This window comes from Pelophylax lessonae (assembly GCF_965119305.1).
Source record: "Pelophylax lessonae genome assembly, chromosome: 1".
NCBI lineage: Eukaryota > Metazoa > Chordata > Amphibia > Anura > Ranidae > Pelophylax > Pelophylax lessonae.
Window position 1 is genome coordinate 117,509,708 of NC_138768.1, and position 18,460 is coordinate 117,528,167.

The window sequence follows — 18,460 nt, forward strand, 5'->3', positions numbered from 1 at the left end:
GGCTCACGATGTCCGTGACGCGCATAGGTGATTCCTGACATGGGACACGCTCTCTTTACACTCTTTCCCGGACTGCCCGCCGGCTGCGGTATGCTGCTTCCGGGATGTTTGCTGTTGCTGGGACTTTGAAAACTGTCTACCCCGAACTCTGCTTTGGAACATCTGACTCTCCTCCGCTTTGGCTCGAGACGAACAGTCGTCTTCTACCTGCTATCGGGTCTCCTCACTGGCTGTCCCCGCAGAAAGTATATTGCACTGGTATTCCTGTCTATGTTTTCTTAAACTTATATACAGACGGCTGGGGTAGACATACTGTTGACTGAGTTTGGGGGTGTCGGGGGGGAGGCGGGGGGGGTTGCTCAGGGTAAGACTGGCTGGCGGGCGAGACCTCCGCCCGTTGCCTGGGGGGGGACGGGGTCGTTTGTCCCCCTTTCCCTCCCCTACTGCTCCATGCCGGGAACTGTGCCCCTGTGACTGGCGTTCTGCTGGGCGCCTGCAGCCACATATGGGGGATGGGGTCTTGCGCTGTGGGAGGGGTGGTGCCCCGGTTTCGCTGGGGGGGGGGGCCCTGGGCTGGGGGTTCGGTGCCCTACATGGGTGGTCGCTGAGGTGGCACTGCAGTGCCTGTTGCTTTCCCTGTCTATGCGCACTCTCGGCTGACCCCCCCTGTGTGGCTGGGCGTGGCATGTCTTGTTTTCTGGGTCGGGATGTGGTGTGACACTTTTTGATTACGGTGGGGTCACCTGGAGTGGTGGCTCTCGGGTCCTCCACAGAGCATGCCCCGAGTGATTTCCTCGGACCTGTTCTGTGGACGCCCGAGACCCTAGGCCCTACTGTGTTAAGCTGGGTTCATTTTTCGCTGCTTTCATGCGATTCATGTTTTGTTATAATATGCTATGGTATGTTGTTTATCTGACCTTTTTCTTGTAGAGGGAGCTCTGGCCTCGGAGCTCGACTCACCTGCTGTGTTTAGTTCTACCCCCCACTTAGGCCTACACCTTAGAGGGTTTTTCCCCTTATTTGGGTGTCTTTGTTCTTTCTCCCCCTTTGTCTCCCCTTTCCTGTTTGCATTCCCGTCCCTTTTTCTCTTTTTCTTTTTCTCTTTCCTCCCCTCTCCCCTCCCCCACTCCCCTGCTCCCGTTTCCTCTTCTCCTCTTGTCCCCCCTCCTGTTCCCCCATCTCTGCCTCTGCTACACTCTCTCCCCGGCCAATATGGACCCCGTGCGGGTGTCTACGTGGAACGCCAGGGGCCTAAATGTGCCCGAAAAAAGGCGGATGCTCATGGGAGACCTCCGACGCTCTCGTTCTGACATCGCATTCATTCAGGAGACCCATTTTAGGTCTGGAGGCCTCCCCTTCCTCCAGAACCGGTTCTTTCCTACTGCGTACCACGCTACCAATGATGTCTCTAAATCCAGAGGGGTGTCCATCCTGCTCTCGAGCAATATTCCCTGGTCACTGCTTGATAAGAGGACTGACCCACACGGGCGTTTTCTTTTTCTTAAGGGCCGTGTTGGTGGACGGACGGTGACGCTTGCAAATGTATATGCCCCCAATTCGCACCAGGACTCGTTCCTGAGGAAGACCTTGCTGTCCCTGATGGATTTCTCGGAAGGGAAGCTGATCGTAGGTGGCGACTGGAACATCCCCCTGGATCCTTCGGTGGACACGTCTTCCGGAGTTTCCTCCGTGCCCCGGGGTGCCCGGACGCAGGTGGTCAAGTTGCTTAGGGAACTCCAACTGGTGGATGCCTGGCGCATCCTACATGCTGGGGAACGCGATTACTCGTTTTACTCTACCCCCCACGACGTATACTCCCGGATTGACTTTTTCCTGGTCCCGCACCGCCTGCTCTCCTCGGTGGAAAGTATTGAAATCGGTTCCATCACCTGGTCTGACCACGCTCCTGTGATTATGGAAATGCGACTGGGCGGCCCGGGCAGGGAATCGGACTGGCACTGGAGATTAAATGAGAGCCTTCTGCAGGACCCGGTGGTGTTGGCAGATGTCTCCCAACAGCTCCAGAGCTATTTCCAGCTCAATGCCACTCCTGACAGTGACCCCGGAGTGGTATGGGAGGCCCATAAGGCCGTCATTAGGGGCGTGTTGATGGCCCACGGCGCCCGCATTAAGAGGGACAGGGAAAGGCAGTTGAACAACCTCCTGGCAGATATTTCTCGCCTGGAAGATCGGCACAAGAGACACCGGGGGGCTGCAGAGGGTTCTGAGCTGGCAGGCCTCCGCTCCCAGGTAGCGGAATTGTTGCAATGCCGCGCTAAAGCGGCCTTACAGCGCTGTAAGCGGTTCCACTACGAATCGGGCGATAAATGTGGTCGTATGCTGGCCAGGGCTCTTAGAGACCAACGGGCGGCCTCCTATATTCCCTTTGTGACCGCTGCTGACGGCAGTAAGCTACATATGCCCAGAGAGATTGCGCAGAGATTTGGGAATTTTTATTCGTCTCTGTATCACTTGCCTCAGGGACGATCCCACGAAACGGAGGTCACTTCCTACTTGGACTCCGTTATCCTGCCTAGATTCTCCTCGCCGGACCGTGAAGCCATGGAGGAGGAGTTCACGGCGGATGAACTTGCCATGGCCCTTAAGACGGCGAAAAAGGGCAAAGCCCCGGGGCCGGATGGCCTGACGGTTCTCTACTACCAATTACTGCAGGCACATCTAGTTGCTCCTATGCTTAGGTTGTTCAATGAGATAGGGAAGTCCTCCTCCTTCCACGCTGACTCCCTGCTGGCTCACATATCTGTGATCCCTAAGGAGGGGAAAGACCCTGCGGCCTGTGGGAGCTACAGGCCGATCTCCTTATTGAATACCGACCTCAAGCTATTTACCAAAATGGTGGCTTCTCGGCTGCAGCCTCTCCTCCCGGGCCTGGTCCATTTGGACCAGGTCGGGTTCATTTCCACCAGGGAGGCCAGAGACAATACCATCAAGGCCTTGAACTTACTCCATCATGCCAGGGTCACCGGCGTTCCGACAGTGCTACTGAGCACGGACGCCGAGAAGGCCTTTGACAGGGTGAGCTGGCCTTTTATGACTGGTGTGCTGAAACGCTTTGGTTTAGGCCATCGTATGTTGGCTTGGATCATGAGCGTCTATACTTGCCCGCGAGCGATGGTGAAGGCAAATGGGGTCTTTTCGACACCATTTGCCATCTTTAACGGCACTAGACAGGGGTGTCCCCTCTCGCCCTTGTTGTTCGCCCTCTCCCTGGAACCCTTTCTTTCCAGGGTTCGCCTTAATGCTGACATCTCTGGACTGGCCGTGGGTGCGATCTCCCATAAAATATCGGCCTACGCGGATGATCTCCTCTTTTCCTTGACTAACCCCCTGATATCCCTGCCGAACCTGCTCCGTGAATTTGAACTCTACGGGGTGGTGTCACACTTCAAGATCAATTACCACAAATCGGAGGCGATGGGGATTTCGCTGCCATCTCGAATGCTGGACTCTCTACGCCACAGCTTCTCTTTCACGTGGACCTCGTCAGCCTTGCGGTATCTGGGGACCCTGCTGCCGCCCAACCCAGCTGACGTTTTCCGGCTGAACTTTCCGCCTCTCCTGGCTGCGGTGCGTGCCCTCCTGAGTAAGTGGTCCGCTGGCCTCCACTCTTGGTTCGGACGCTGTAGTATCCTTAAAATGTCAATCCTGCCGAAGTTTTTGTTTTTATTTCAGACCCTCCCGGTGTTGGTCCCTGCCGCCTTCTTCAAACAAGTGAACGCGGTCTTTACCGAGTTCATTTGGGCTGGTCGCCGTCCCAGGCTCCGGGGGTCGATACTCACGATGCCGAAGTCGCATGGGGGTGTGGCGGCTCCTGATGTCAAACGGTACTACCAGGCGGCCCACCTGAACCGCCTGGTGGACTGGTGTAGGCATTCCCACCTGAAACTCTGGACAACTCTTGAGGCGTCCCAATGCTCGATATACCTCCCGGGCGCCCCGTGGCATATTGCGTCGGTGCCACATGACGTCCGACGTCACCCTGTGATCGGCCCGACTCTCAGGGTCTGTGCCGCAGCCCTGGCGGTGGGCGACTCCCGGAGGATAACTTCACCCATGTTCCCGGTTCTAGGCAATCGGGCCTTTCCATCGGGATGTGACAGCGGCCGTTTCAGGACCCTGCTGGAGCTGGGGTATTTCCGGGTGTCTCACTTTGGCTCTGGTGGCACCTGGCCCTCCCTCACCCAGCTGACGACTCCGGGGGGCCGTTATGAGCTCACCAGATGGCAGGCTCTCCAGCTGCTGCATTTCCTTCGGGACCTGGGGCCGCGATCTACCTTCGAGAAGCCTTTGACGGCTCTGGAGGCTCTCTTTACATGTGACACTCCCCTTCCGCATGCCTTGTCCCTGATCTATGCCCTGCTTTCGGAACCTCGGGATGATTTCGTCCTTCCCGGCATCGTGAAGTGGGAACAGGAGCTGCAGAGGACTTTTACGCTGACTCAACGTCGGAACATTGTTCGCTTCTCTCTGAGGTCTTCTATCTGTACACGCCTCCAGGAGGTTAACTATAAGATCCTGATGCACTGGTACTATACTCCGACGAGGTTGGCAGGTTTCTTCCCGGAGGCGTCGGACAGCTGTTGGCGGTGTCGCGCGGACCGGGGGACGATGCTCCATATCTTCTGGAGCTGTCCGGTGCTGAGTGACTTCTGGAGGCAGGTCAGAGAGATATCCCAGCGAATGACCGACTTCGCACTCAAGGATGACCCAGCGCTTTTCCTCCTCCACTGTTCCTCCATCAAGCCTGATCACTATAAAAAGTCCATCCTCCGTCACCTCTTCAACGCAGCAAAGGCCTGCATTGGGGCCTGCTGGAAGTCCACCGCCCCGCCGTCTTTACGGCTTTGGCTGTCCAAAATCAAGCAGATTGGTGACTTTGAAGACCTGGTGCTGACTTCGCAGGGCAGGAGGGAGCTCTACTCAGCTACGTGGGGGTGTTGGAATATGTTTGTCCTGTCAGACGAGGGTAAAGCGCTCCTGGAAACCCACTGATCACACAACTGGCCTCAGTGGCCATCGCCTCGCACGGGGTTCACCGGCCGTAGCTCTTAGCCCATTCTTTTTCCCCTTTCTCTCCTACCAGTGCTGTTGCATGTGTTGCCCTGGGGGCTCAGCGGCGGGCGCTGGACAGGCTTCACGTACTAGTGACCACTGTCCCCCCCTGCTTCCGCCCTGATCCCCTCTGCCAATATTCCCACCTTTCTGTTCCGCTCCTTCCTTCCTTGCCCCCTTTGTTTCCCAGTATTCTTTCCCGAAGTGTTGTAAGCTCCCCCCCACTCCTCTGTATTTTTGTTTGGTTCTCATGGTGAGAAATGTTTACTCTGGGTAGATCTCCAACCCACGGTTCAGGTTGCCGACATCACTCTGGTGCACGATGTTGTCCACTGTTCACAGGCCCGTTAGGGCTACACTGAATGTTTGATGTTCTTAGTCGCTTTCTACACATTCTCATATGCTACGAGTAGACCTGCTGTATATCTACCCTGCTTTATGTGACGCTGTTTTATTGATGTTTTGCATTCGACTTTCTCACTCCCTTGATGCGATTTGACTCTGTATGCTGCAACACGACTATGTCTGTAAACTTGTATACTACCTGTACTTGTATTTTTATTTCTATTACGTTTTAATAAAGAAGAATTTGAAAAAAAAAAGCATCACGCAGTTGCTGCAGATTTGTTGGCTGCACATCCATGATGCAAATCTCCCATTCCACCACATCCCAAAGATGCTTTATTGGATTGAGATCTGGTGACTGTGGAGGCCATTGGAGTACAGTGACCTCATTGTCATGTTCAAGAAACCAGTTTGAGATGATTTGAGCTTTGTGACATGGTGAATTATCCTGCTGGAAGGAGCCATCAGAAGATGGGTACACTGTAGTCATAAAGGGATGGACACGGTAAGCAACAATACACAGGTAGGCTGTGACGTTTACACAATGCCCAGTTGGTACTAAGGGGCCCAAAGTGTGCCAAGAAAATATCCCCCAAACTTTTACACGTTGATACAAGGCAGGATGGATCCATGCTTTCATGTTGTTTACGCCAAATTCTGACCCTACCATCTGATTGTCACAGCTGAAATCAAGACTCATCAGACCAGGCAACTTTTTTCCAATCTTCTATTTCCCAATTTTGGTGAGCCTGTGTGACTTGTAGCCCCAGTTTCCTGTTGTTAGCTGACAGGAGTGACACATGGTGTGGTCTTCTGCTGCTGTAGCCCATCTGCTTCAAGGTTCGATGTGTTGTGCATTCAGAGATGGCATTCTGCATACCTTGGATGTAACAAGTGGTTATTTAAGTTACTGTTGCCTTTTCTCCTCTGACATCAGCCAGACATTTTCATCCACACAACTGCCACTCACTGGATGTTTTCTCTCTTTTCGACCATTCTCTGTAAACCCAATGGATGGTTGTTCGTGAAAATCCCAGTAGATCAGCAGTTTTTGAAATACTCAGACCAGCCCGTCTGGCACCAACAACCTTGCCCTGTTCAAAGTCACTTAAATCCCCTTTCTTCCCCATTCTGATGCTCGGTTTCAATTTCAGCTAGTCGCCTTCACCACATCTAGATGCCTAAATGCACTGAGTTGATGCCATGTGATTGGATGATTAGCAATTTGTGTTACCAGGCAATTGAACAGGTGTACCTAATAAAGTGGCCAGTGAGTGTATATGTATGTATGTATATGTATATATATATATATATATATATATATATACTGTATATATATATATAAATGAAATGGAGCCTTATATAAAACTTACTATTAACTTATCAAGCAGCTGCCATCAATTTTTGGTGTGTGTGTGTATACACACACAGTACTGTGCAAAAGTTTTGGGCAGCTGTGAAAATGCTGTAAATTAGAAATGTTTTCAGAAATAGAAGGGCTAGTAGTTTATTTTTATCAATAACAAAATTCTAAGTAAATGAATAGAAGAGAAAATCAAATCAATATTTGGTGTGACCACACCTTTACCTTTAAAACAGCATCAATTATTCTAGGTACACTTGCACACAGTTTTTGAAGGAACTCGGCAGATAGGTTGTTCCAAACATCTTGGAGGGCCAATCACAAATCTTCTGTGGATGTAGGCTGCCTCAAATCCTTCTGTCTCTTCACGTAATCCCAGACAGACTCGATTATGTTGAAATTAGGGCTCTGTGGGGGCCAAACCATCACTTCCAGGTCTCCTTATTCTTCTTTACGCTGAAGATAGTTCTTAGTGACATTAGCTGTATGTTTGGGGCTGTTGTTTTGCTGCAGAATAAGTTTGGGACCAATCACACGCCTCCCTGATGGTATGGCATAATGGATAAGTGCCTGTATTTCTCAGCGTTGAGGACACCATTGATCCTGACCAAATTTCCAACTCCATTTGCAGAAATGTGGCTCCAAACCATGCTTCACTGTTGCCTGCGGATACAGTACTCATTATGGTACTGCTCTCCAGCCCTTCAACGAACAAACTTTCTCCTACTACAGCCAAGTATTTCAAATTTTGACTCATCAGTCCAGAGCACCTGCGGCCATTTTTGTGCACCCCCAGTTCTTATGTTTTTGTGCATATGTTGAGTCACTTAGTCTTGTTTCCACGTTGGAGATATGGCTTTTTGGCCACCATTGTTCCATGAAGACCACTTCTGGCCAGACTTCTACAGACAGTACCTGGGTCCCACGGGTGTCCGCCAGTTCTGTGCTTATGACAATTATGGACATCTTTCAGTGTTGAATGGAAGTAAGCGGGATGCGTCTTTCATCTGCTGCATCCTTGGCCAACCACTGTGTCTATAGTTGTCAACATTGCCTGATCAATGGTGTCCACAATGCTGAAAAATACAAGCAGATATTTATGCATCATGCCATACCATCAGGGAGACGTGTGATTGGCCCCAACGTCATTCTGCAGCAGGACAACGACCCCAAACATACAGCCAATGTCATTAAGAACAATCTTAAGCATAAAGAAGAACAAGGAGACCTGGAAGTGATGGTTTGGCCCCCCGGAGACCTGATCTCAACGTAATCGAGTCTTATGGGATTACATGAAGAGAAGATTACAGCCTGCATCCACAGAAGATCTGTGGTTAGTTCTCAAAGATGTTTGGAACAATCTACCTGCCAAGTTCCTTCAAACACTGTGTGCAAATGTCCCTAGAAGAATTGATGCTGTTTTGAAGGCTGGTCACAGCTAATTTTTGATTTGATTTACATTTTTCTTTTGTCCACTTACTTTGCATTTTGTAAAATTATAAAAATAAACAATTAAAATATACATATAGTTTTTAAAGCATTTTTACTTTACAACATTTCTTGTTTGGAGAAAGAACGCCATCCATACAGTCAAGCACAGGGGTGAAAACATGATGCTTTGGGGCTTTTTCTCTGCTAAAGATATAGACCGACTTTGCGGCATAGAGAGGCCAATGGACGGGGCCATGTATTGTAAAATCTTGAATGAGAACCTTTTTACCTCAGCCAGAACACTGAAGATGGGTTGTGGCTGGGTCTTCCAACATGACAATGACCCAAAACATACCGCCAAGGCAACAAAGGAGTGGCCCAAGAAGAAGAACATTAAGGTCATGGAGTGGTCTCCTCATTCTCCAGACCTTAGTCCTATAGAAAATGTATGGAAGGAGCTGAAACTTGGTCACCAAGTACAAGAAACCTCTTACCTCTGTGCTTGCCAACAAGGGTTTCTCCACCAAGTACTAAGTCATGTTATGCTTGGAGATCAAATACTTATTTTACTCACTGAACTGCGACTTTATTTAAAGCATTTGTTTTATGTTTTTTTTTTTTAATGGAATTTTAGTTGATATTCTGTCTCTATCATTTTAAATGCACCAATGATAAAAATTATAGGCCATTCATTTCTTTGTAAACTTAAAAATCTGCAGGGCATCAATTATTTTCCTCACTGTATGTATGTGTGTGTATGTATGTGTGTGTGTGTGTATATATATATATATATATATATATATATATATATATAATTTCTAAACCATCTTTACTGTTAGAGATTATAGGTTAATTCGAGAGAGTTAGACACCGCATGAAATTCCAAATGTGGAGAAAATCAAGTTAAATTGTTAGGCTGTTTTACAGTTTAATATATTTTGCCTACAGCATGTTAATAGGTTATTCATTTTGCAGCTGAAAGCAACTGACCAGGAGCTTGAAATGATGCTCTCCAACGTTCGAGCCAAGAACAAGAAACTGAAGAGTGATCTGGAGAAGTATGCCACTTTACTTTATCTTGAAAGGATAAAACATTGATAGCACGTGCACATACTGTGGTAGCATAAAATGGGTTACAGGCCTTACCTGCATGCTTGGTCCAGGGGGAAAGCTAAAATCCGGAGTCCAGGATATGATGTATGGATTCTCCTTCGAGATCCCTTCTTCTGTGAAGTGCCGCAGACATATGGCCAACACACACTGCAGAACCAATGGATGTCCTGCTTGGCACAGTCATGTATTTATATGAACCAGTCTTCTGTTACATCCAAAGTACAATCTGCACATGTGTAATGGTTCTGCTTACACAGATGCTGATACCACAGCTAGTTGAAATGGGAATTTCGTTTTGATGCTGTTTTCAAAGCTTACCAAGTGCTCTGTCCTTTTCGCAGCATTGATATGCATTTGTGACGCGAGTACTTAAAGAGGAACTATGTTGCATCTTCCACAAACCCAAAAATAATAATTTATTTTTAATATTCAAAGCAAACTCACTCATCCATCCATGTCTCAATGCTTTATATTGCTGAGAAATCACTTTGAAAAACACCCCTTAGCATTTTTTGCCCGGGACCATCTTAAGTGAGGGCAGATGATTTGTGTAGCATTTACTTTCTGAAATTCATCTACCTTTAGCTCGGGCATGCAGGCAGGGTTGTGCATAGCTGAGAAAAACCCTCCTCCCTGCTGAAGACTCCTGGGATGTATGACCTCATTTGTCAAGGCATGGAAACCAGGAAGTAACTGAAGAAATGAAAAAAATATAGTTTAAAACAAGTATATATCATATACTTTCCTATTTATTTACTAATGCTAACAGCATAAGGATTAAATATATGAGGTTTTGCTTTAATATGTGTGTGTATATATATATATATATATATATAAAACCAAAAAAAGGAACTTGTCTTTTCTCATTAACGCATACTAAAATGTAATATATTGTAGCTTACCAGTCCTTGGATGAGGTGGCTGATTAATTTTTTTCCTTTATTTTTCCCAGTGATCCTGTGAATAACACACTTCCTGTCCTTTTCATGTCTGTTTTTTCTCCACGGTATTTATGGAGGATGCCATGATTGTCAAACAGGCGGACTTCAAATTTGTTTCTACGTTTTGTGGTGTGTTAACCGAGTTGTCATATACACAATATATATTGTAAAAGGTTTTTTGTTGCAGGCAAAATAGGACAACACCTGCTTTATAGTTGTTACATGTTCCTGTTCACATAACTTGAAACAAAATGTACAAATTGCAGCATACCTTTTTAAATGATGTGTTGTGGATCATCCAGCAAGGAAACATCCTACATGGTTCTCTTTGTTTATGAGGTGACTGGGCAACTGTGTTTGCCATAATTAACCATGTCTGTACTGTGCAGGCAGATCATATGAATTCTAGCTAGATGTGAATACTGGCTGCTGTAACAAAAGGTTACATTTTTAGAGATCAGGTTTCTTGCATTGTATGTTAATTAGGACATACTCACTCTGACATTGTTCAAAAAACCTTCTCCAGAGAAACATCTCGAAGGTAATAAATATTATTTCTCTTACGTCCTCCGACAGTCGCCGCCTCTTCATATTCGTCACATATGGGGGTATTAGACTTTGCTCCGAAGGAGTAGCTAGGCAACAGAATATGTTAACAATAAAGCTTTAAACATATCCCACCCTCAAGGGGTGGTCCCCTCAGTCAATACCCTCCTACTTCCTGCAACCATATCTCAGTTTTAATGTCTAGCTTGTCAGGAGTGGCTGGCTTTTTCTGTGCTGGGGCTTTCTGCCCCAGACTCTTTCTTCTTTTTAAAATTTTGTTTGAGTTTTCTCTCTACCTTTACTTAGCTGTTATTTTTGTCAGCATTAGTTAGTTCTTCGGACGAAGAGGATCATGCAGACTGGGTCTCGGGCTGATCCCCCTGATCGCAGGTCGTGGGTCAGTGGCTTCCCAGTCTGCCTTCGAGCGTTCAGCCAGGTAACGCTCCTGGCACGGTGAACGACCCATCCCTGTTCGGTGCAGGGATGATTGGTGAGGTGGCTACCTCACTGGACGCTGTGCGGTTTCTTAACCCCCATTTTGTGCGTCTTGAATGCGACTCTCCCTGCCTCATGTGCAGCGGCTTGTTCGCCTGTGCGGGTTCCCCACGCCATGTGAGGTAAGTGTATTTATGTGGGGACCTGTCTGTCTGGGGGGGTGTCAGTCTGGGACTGTGTAACCTGCCTTTAATCACACTGCTTGTCTCCCTATCTCTCGGCTGCATGCTGTGGGCTGCAAGGGGGGGGGGGGGAGATGTGTGACACTGTCTGTGTCAGGCTGATCAGTGTGTGAAGCTGTGTGCTGTGGGGCATGTTTTTTGGCATGTTTGGGCACTGTACAGCGATCGCTGCGGCGATCTGACATGTATTCTGATACTGGAATGTAATGTGTGTTTTTTACTGCACTGTGGAGCGGCGGTTTCGGCGCCAAACGGCGCCATTTTGCCTACTCCCGCTCCGGCCACATGTTTTACATGCATGGCGGCCATTTTCTTGTAGCCTCCATAGGCTTACATAGGGCGCCCTGGCAGCATCACTTCCTCTTTCCTGGAACACCGATCGAGGCAGCAGCGGCGGCGAGGGTCTCCTCAGGTTTTACCCTTCTGTTCTTGCTATCCATTGCCTGTGTTCAGTTTGCATATTCCCTGTGGGGGTCTTATTGTGCTGAGTGTGGTGCGGTGGGCTGCGCTTGCCGCGCTTGCTTAAAAGGGGCAGTTAACCCTTTGTTGTCTGGCATTACAGGGGCAATGGACTCTCAGGAGGGAAAATTTCCTACAGCCTTGGTGGAAAGCCAGGGGACCGCTGTCTCCCCCCCAGGGGGGGATTTGGCCACTATTGTGGCTGGCCTTGCTGCTCAGGTGCAGATGCTGGTGGCTGCTCAATCTACTAAAAGGCCCAGAGTTGCTCTTTCCTCTGATTCTGAGGGTGAGGGTGATAGGGCTGTTATGGCAGGGGCCTCCTTATCGGGGTCCCGCTCCTCTCTTGATCTAATAGGGTCTGAGGTGGAGGCTGATGTTGAGGGGGTTGATAATTCTCCCCCTGGCTCGCCTGAAGAGCTTGCAATCATGGATGAGTTGATTGCTTCCATAAAGCAAACGCTGCGTTTGCAGGATGAGGTGTGTCCCCCCGCCGCCTTGGCGGCTTATGGGACGCAGAGAAAACGCAGGACGCCGCAGGTTTTTCCCTGCAATGATGATTTTCAGCGCGCTGTTAAGGAACAATGGCGCAATCTACGCAAACCTTTTGCTGTACCAAGTAGATTCAAGCTGCGTTATCCTTTTTCACCTTCCACTGATGAAAGGTGGTGTGTGCCACCCCCAGTGGATCACGCAATTGCGGTTTTAAACAAAGCCACTGCGATTCCTGCAGAGGATTCCCCGGTGTTCCGTGACGCCACGGATAGGAGACTGGAGTCTCTTACCCGTCATACTTATTCTGTTACGGGTTCTATGCTTAAGGCTCTGTTTGCTTCTCTCATGGCGGCCCAGGCGATCGCGAGTTGGACGCAGATGCTTAGGCGCGTCCTAGTGGCCGATTCGGCCTCCCCGGCGACCCTGGATATGGTGGATCAAATCCACCAGGGTGTCATGTATCTGTGTGATGCGGACCTGGACCTGGTTCCGTTGGCCGCACGTGTGCACAGTGTGGCGGTGTTGTCTCGCCGCCTGATTTGGTTGAAATGTTGGTCGGTGGACCAGTCTTCACGTAAGACCTTAGCCAATCTACCTTATGATGGGTCTCGCCTTTTTGGGGAGTCCCTGGATGTGTTGATTAAGGGGATCACCGGGGGTAAGAGCACTCTCTTGCCCCATTTCCCCAAAGCTAAGGGGGCTTCTGGGAAGAAGCATGCTAATTTTCGGCCCCCTCAGGGGTCCTTTCGTGCCTTTCGGCCGCACTACAAGGGCAAGCCGTTCAAAGGTCAAGGCTCTCGGAAGAAGCCCTGGTCTGGTAAACAGAAGTCCGGCCAATCCGGATCTGCAGCCCATAACAGTGCGGCCTGAAGGGGCGCCCTCACCCAGTTTTGGGGTGGGGGGACGCTTGCTCGGTTTTCTTCAGCCCTGGTTGGCCCGTGTGCGGGACAGATGGGTTCAGGAAATCGTTCGATCTGGTTACAAGATCGAGTTTCTCTCTCGGCCGGAGAGCAGATTTTTTCCCTCAAATCTTCAACTGTCTCCAGAGCGTTTGCGGGACCTGCACCTGGCGGTGCGGGACCTGAGGGCTCAGGGAGTGGTGGTTCCGGTGCCTCATCGGGACAGATTTCGGGGGTTTTATTCCAATCTGTTCACCGTGCCCAGGAAGGAGGGCAAGGTTCGTCCAATTCTGGACTTGAAGGCTCTGAACCGCTCTGTGCGGGTTCGCAAGTTCCGCATGGAATCCCTGCGGTCGGTGGTGGCTGCCCTGGTTCCGGGGGAATTCATGGCCTCCATCGATTTGAAGGATGCGTACCTTCACATCCCCATTTTCGAAGGTCACCAGAGGTACCTTCGATTCGCCATTGCGGAGGATCACTACCAGTTCGTGGCGTTACCTTTTGGTCTCGCCTCGGCTCCGCGGGTCTTCACCAAGGTGCTTGCACCGGTTCTGGCATTGTTGAGGGCCCAGGGCATTTCTGTCCTGGGGTATCTAGACGACATCCTGGTTCGGTCTGCGACCAGCCAGGGTCTGGAGGAGGACCTGTCTGTCACGATGCAAACTCTACAGGAGTTTGGTTGGACGATAAATTTTCCAAAGTCGACGCTGAGTCCGTCGGTTCGTCTTCCCTACCTGGGAATGATTCTGGACTCGGTACAAGCGAAGGTCTTCCTGCCGGAAGACAAACTCAGAACTCTTCAGGAGGAAGTCAGGTCCCTCAGGGACGTTCCGCACTCGTCTTTAAGGACGTGCATGAGATGTCTGGGATTGATGGTCTCGGCCTTCGAGGCGATTCCCTTCGCCCAGTTCCACACGCGGGGTCTCCAAGCGGAGATCCTGTCCAAGTGGGACGGGCGACCTCAATCTCTGGATCTTCAGATCTCGTTGAGTCATCGCACCAGAAGAAACCTTCTGTGGTGGCTCCAGTCCCCGATGGTGTCCGGGGGCAAGTCGTTTCGTCCTATCTCGTGGACGGTGATCACCACGGATGCCAGCCTGTCGGGCTGGGGTGGTGTTCTGGGCGTTCTGTCTGCCCAGGGAACTTGGTCGGAGGGAGAGTCTTCCCTTCCGATCAACATTCTGGAATTACGTGCGATAAATCTCTGTCTTCATCGCTGGACGGACCGGCTGCAGGGCTGCCCGGTTCGGGTGCAGACGGACAATGCCACGGCGGTGGCCTACATCAACCACCAAGGGGGCACCAGGAGTGCCCGGGCGGCTCGAGAAATGGCCGACATTCTGTCTTGGGCCGAGACTCATGTCCCGGCGATAACGGCAGTTCACATTCCGGGGGTGGAGAACTGGCAGGCGGACTATCTGAGTCGCCAGACCCTGGATCAGGGGGAATGGTCTCTTCACCCGGCTGTCTTCCAGATGTTGTGCGCGAAGTGGGGTCTTCCAGATGTGGACCTGTTCGCGTCTCGTCTCAACAACAAGGTGAGAAGGTTCGTGGCAAGGACGCGCGACCCTCGGGCAGACGCGTCAGACGCGTTAGTGGCCCCGTGGCATCAGTACAGGCTGATGTACGCGTTCCCACTGATTCAGTTGCTGTCCAGGTTCCTTCGCAGGTTACTCTCGGAACGCAGCACGGTGATTCTTGTGGCACCGGACTGGCCTCGCCGGTCCTGGTACGCAGACCTCGTGAATCTGGCGGTCGACGCCCCTTGGCGTCTACCTCTTCGAGACGATCTACTGTCTCAGGGACCGATTTACCATCCTGCTTTACAGTCGCTGGCTTTGACGGCCTGGCTGTTGAGACAGAGGTCCTGAAGGAGAAGGGTCTCTCTCCAGAGGTCGTTCATACTTTGATCAACGCTAGGAAGTCTTCCTCGGGGAAGGTTTATTACCGTACTTGGAAGGCCTATTTTGCCTGGTGTGAGTCCAGGGGGTTTTCACCCCGCACGTACTCGGTTTCCCGTGTGCTGTCTTTTTTTCAGACGGGTGTTGATCAGCGTTTGGCGCTGGCTACGATAAAGGGTCAGGTGTCTGCGCTGGCCGTTCTGTTTCAACGTCCCGTGGCTTCCAAGTCCTTGGTTGGCACTTTTATTCAGGGTGTGCGGCATCTGGTTCCTCCTAGGAGGGATCCTTTGCCCCCTTGGGACTTGAATCTCGTTCTATCTGTGTTGCAACGTGCTCCTTTTGAACAGATCAGGGAGATCTCGTTGTCTATGTTGTCCAAAAAGGTCGCCTTTTTGGTGGCGATCACTTCGGCTCGCAGAGTGTTGGCGGCTTTGTCCTGCAAGTCTCCGTACCTGGTTATTCATTTGGATAAGGTGGTCTTGCGACCTAATCCTTCTTTTCTTCCGAAACGAGTTTCGGAATTCCATCTTAATGAGGATATTGTCTTGCCTTCGCTGTGCGCGAAGCCTAAACATCCGAAGGAGGTGAGATTGCATCCTCTGGATGTTGTTCGGGCGATAAGGGTTTACCTTAAATCGACTGAGTCTTTTCGTAAGACTGACTCCTTGTTTGTTCTTCCAGAGGGTCCTCGGAAGGGCATGGCGGCTTCGGCCTCTACCATCGCCAAATGGATCAGGCAGACCATTGAACAGGCCTATGCTTTGCAGGGTAAGGCTCCTCCTGTCCCTGTGAAGGCGCACTCTACTAGATCTTTGAGTACGTCTTGGGCCTGTCGTCATGGGGCTTCTGTAGCCCAGGTGTGTAAGGCGGCGACCTGGTCGACCGTGCACACTTTCACAAAATTCTACAAAGTAGATGTTCAGGCATCGGCGGATGCTTCCTTTGGCCGCAAGGTTCTTAGTGCGGCTGTTCCATAGGGTCCCTTGTTGGGGACTCCTGGCTGTTGGGATAGTTTTTTTGTATCCCCTGGTTTTTTGTCTTCTCCTGGGTTGTTGCTCCTGTTGAGCACTTGTTTTTTGCTGTTGCCCAGCTGGTTTCCTTCCTTTGGTAAGGTTCCTTTCTTTGATGTGGAGACTGCGTTGCCTTTTCGGCGCGGATGCGTTTCCCACCCCTCATGTTTGCACTGCTTTGGGACGTCCCCATATGTGACGAATATGAAGAGGCGGCGACTGTCGGAGGACGTAAGAGAAAACGGAATTTTTGTAAAATCTTACCTGTAAAATTCCTTTCTCTGAGTCCTCCGACAGTCGCCGCCCCCGCCCCTCTTTTGGGGTTTGGTTGTATACTCTACTGCTATTCCACTAAAACTGAGATATGGTTGCAGGAAGTAGGAGGGTATTGACTGAGGGGACCACCCCTTGAGGGTGGGATATGTTTAAAGCTTTATTGTTAACATATTCTGTTGCCTAGCTACTCCTTCGGAGCAAAGTCTAATACCCCCATATGTGACGAATATGAAGAGGCGGCGACTGTCGGAGGACTCAGAGAAAGGAATTTTACAGGTAAGATTTTACAAAAATTCCGTTTTTTTTTAGGCATGCTTTGTGAATGGGAACAAATCAACATATAGTTTCTCTGTCGCTCATTGACAGACGCAGTCCTCTTGATTAATATCAAATCGGGTTTTCTCTAGCGCTCATTGACAGACGTAGTCCTCGGTGATACACCACCTTCGGGTTATGTTGCCTCCACAGGAGCAGGACTAGACAGGAAATTAAAAAGCTCTGGCCACACCCTAGGGGCAGTCCCAGAGGGTATATCCTCTCTCTCTCTGCCTCAGCAAATCAGTTATTTTCTGTCTAGTTAGGAGTAAGGACCTAGATACCTTGCTGGGATCTTAGGTCCTGGCAAGAATTTTTTTCTTAAAGGATTTTTTAGACAGCTTTTTTTCTCCAGTGTTCCTGTGAGATCTTCAAGCAAGAAAGCTGAACTGGGCGACGGGCTGGATGTTGAGATCCGGTGGTCACCCCAGTTCAGCCTACGAGCGCGTGCAGGCCATAGCTCCGCGCTGGGTCGGCCGCGACAAAGTCCCATTAAAAGGACTGAACCCGCGAGTTAAACGTCTCGCTGAAACGCCAAAGACCATGAGTCACGGCGTCCGTATCGGTCGACAGCCCTCCCGCCCCGGTGGAGAGGGGTACTGTCAGGAGTTGGTGCCCGCCTGGTTCCGGTATGGTGAGTAGTATGTTCCCCCTTTTTCCCTGACGGGTTTTGTGGTGAACGCGGGCCCCTCTCTGTATGGTAAGAAAGAGTCCTTTCTATCCTATAACATGTCACAGATCCTCCTACTTTGAGTGTGATTTTATGTGTGCAAAAAGCCAGGAGGCTTGGTTTGGGAGCTAACAATCTATTGTATACATGTTTAAAAGATGTAATCTGTGGCATTCTGGGAATCTTATGGGTTAAGTATAAGCTACCTACCAGTCAGAAGCCACGGACATGTAGACTGCCTTCCAAATCAGATCTCCAGCTATTAGCAGGCCTCCCGAACGGCCATGCGGTCCGCCAGGGCCGGTACCGCCAACCACGCCATATCCCCATGCAGAGAGAGTGTTGTGTGCCCTGCAGCACACCGCTATTCAGTACAGGCCGCCGCCATTTTTTTTTGCTGGATCGCACGAGCCGCCATTTTGGCGTAGCCTCGTGTCTCCAGCATGGGGGCGGCCATGTTTGAGGTGATCCTACACCTCGTGGAGCTTGGGGGAGGCGCCGGAAGGCGTGCAGAGGGGCGGAGCCGCCTCCTTTCTTCCTGGGCAGCCAGCCAAAAGACTTCCTGTTTGTCAAGACAGCGCTGTAACCTGTTGCAGTTAAACTCTGAGCATCAAGTGGTGAGCCTGGGGGTCTATCTCTCTCTCTCTCGATCGATAGGGATCCCTAGCAGGTAACACTAAGGGGCTTTTTGTGGCGCTGGGGGTCAGAAAAAGAAAAAAAAAAAAAAAAAAAGTTTTTTTCTTTACTTTTGAATTATATTATCCAGGAAGTAACTGGAGTTATCATGGACCCTGCCACACATATTCCCCCACCTGTTTCCCTCGAGGGGGCCTCGGGACCCGCCGGTGCACAGAGTATAGAGTCATTTACAGCAATTTTGGAGTCTATGGTGGCTCGGGTGGAGGCGGCCTGTCAGGGACGGGGGTCAAGGAAGCGACCCCCGCCTACC

At 50.3% G+C, this 18,460-nt stretch overlaps 1 protein-coding gene across 1 annotated transcript in view; it reads left to right on the top strand.

Annotated features, from left to right (window-relative positions):
• CENPK (centromere protein K) overlaps positions 1-18,460 on the top strand; it is a 153,125-nt gene that overhangs the window by 75,932 nt on the left and 58,733 nt on the right. The window contains exon 7 of the mRNA XM_082269108.1: positions 9,188-9,270. Coding sequence (XP_082125234.1) covers positions 9,188-9,270 — 83 coding nt within the window. The remainder of the gene's footprint in view (positions 1-9,187; positions 9,271-18,460) is intronic.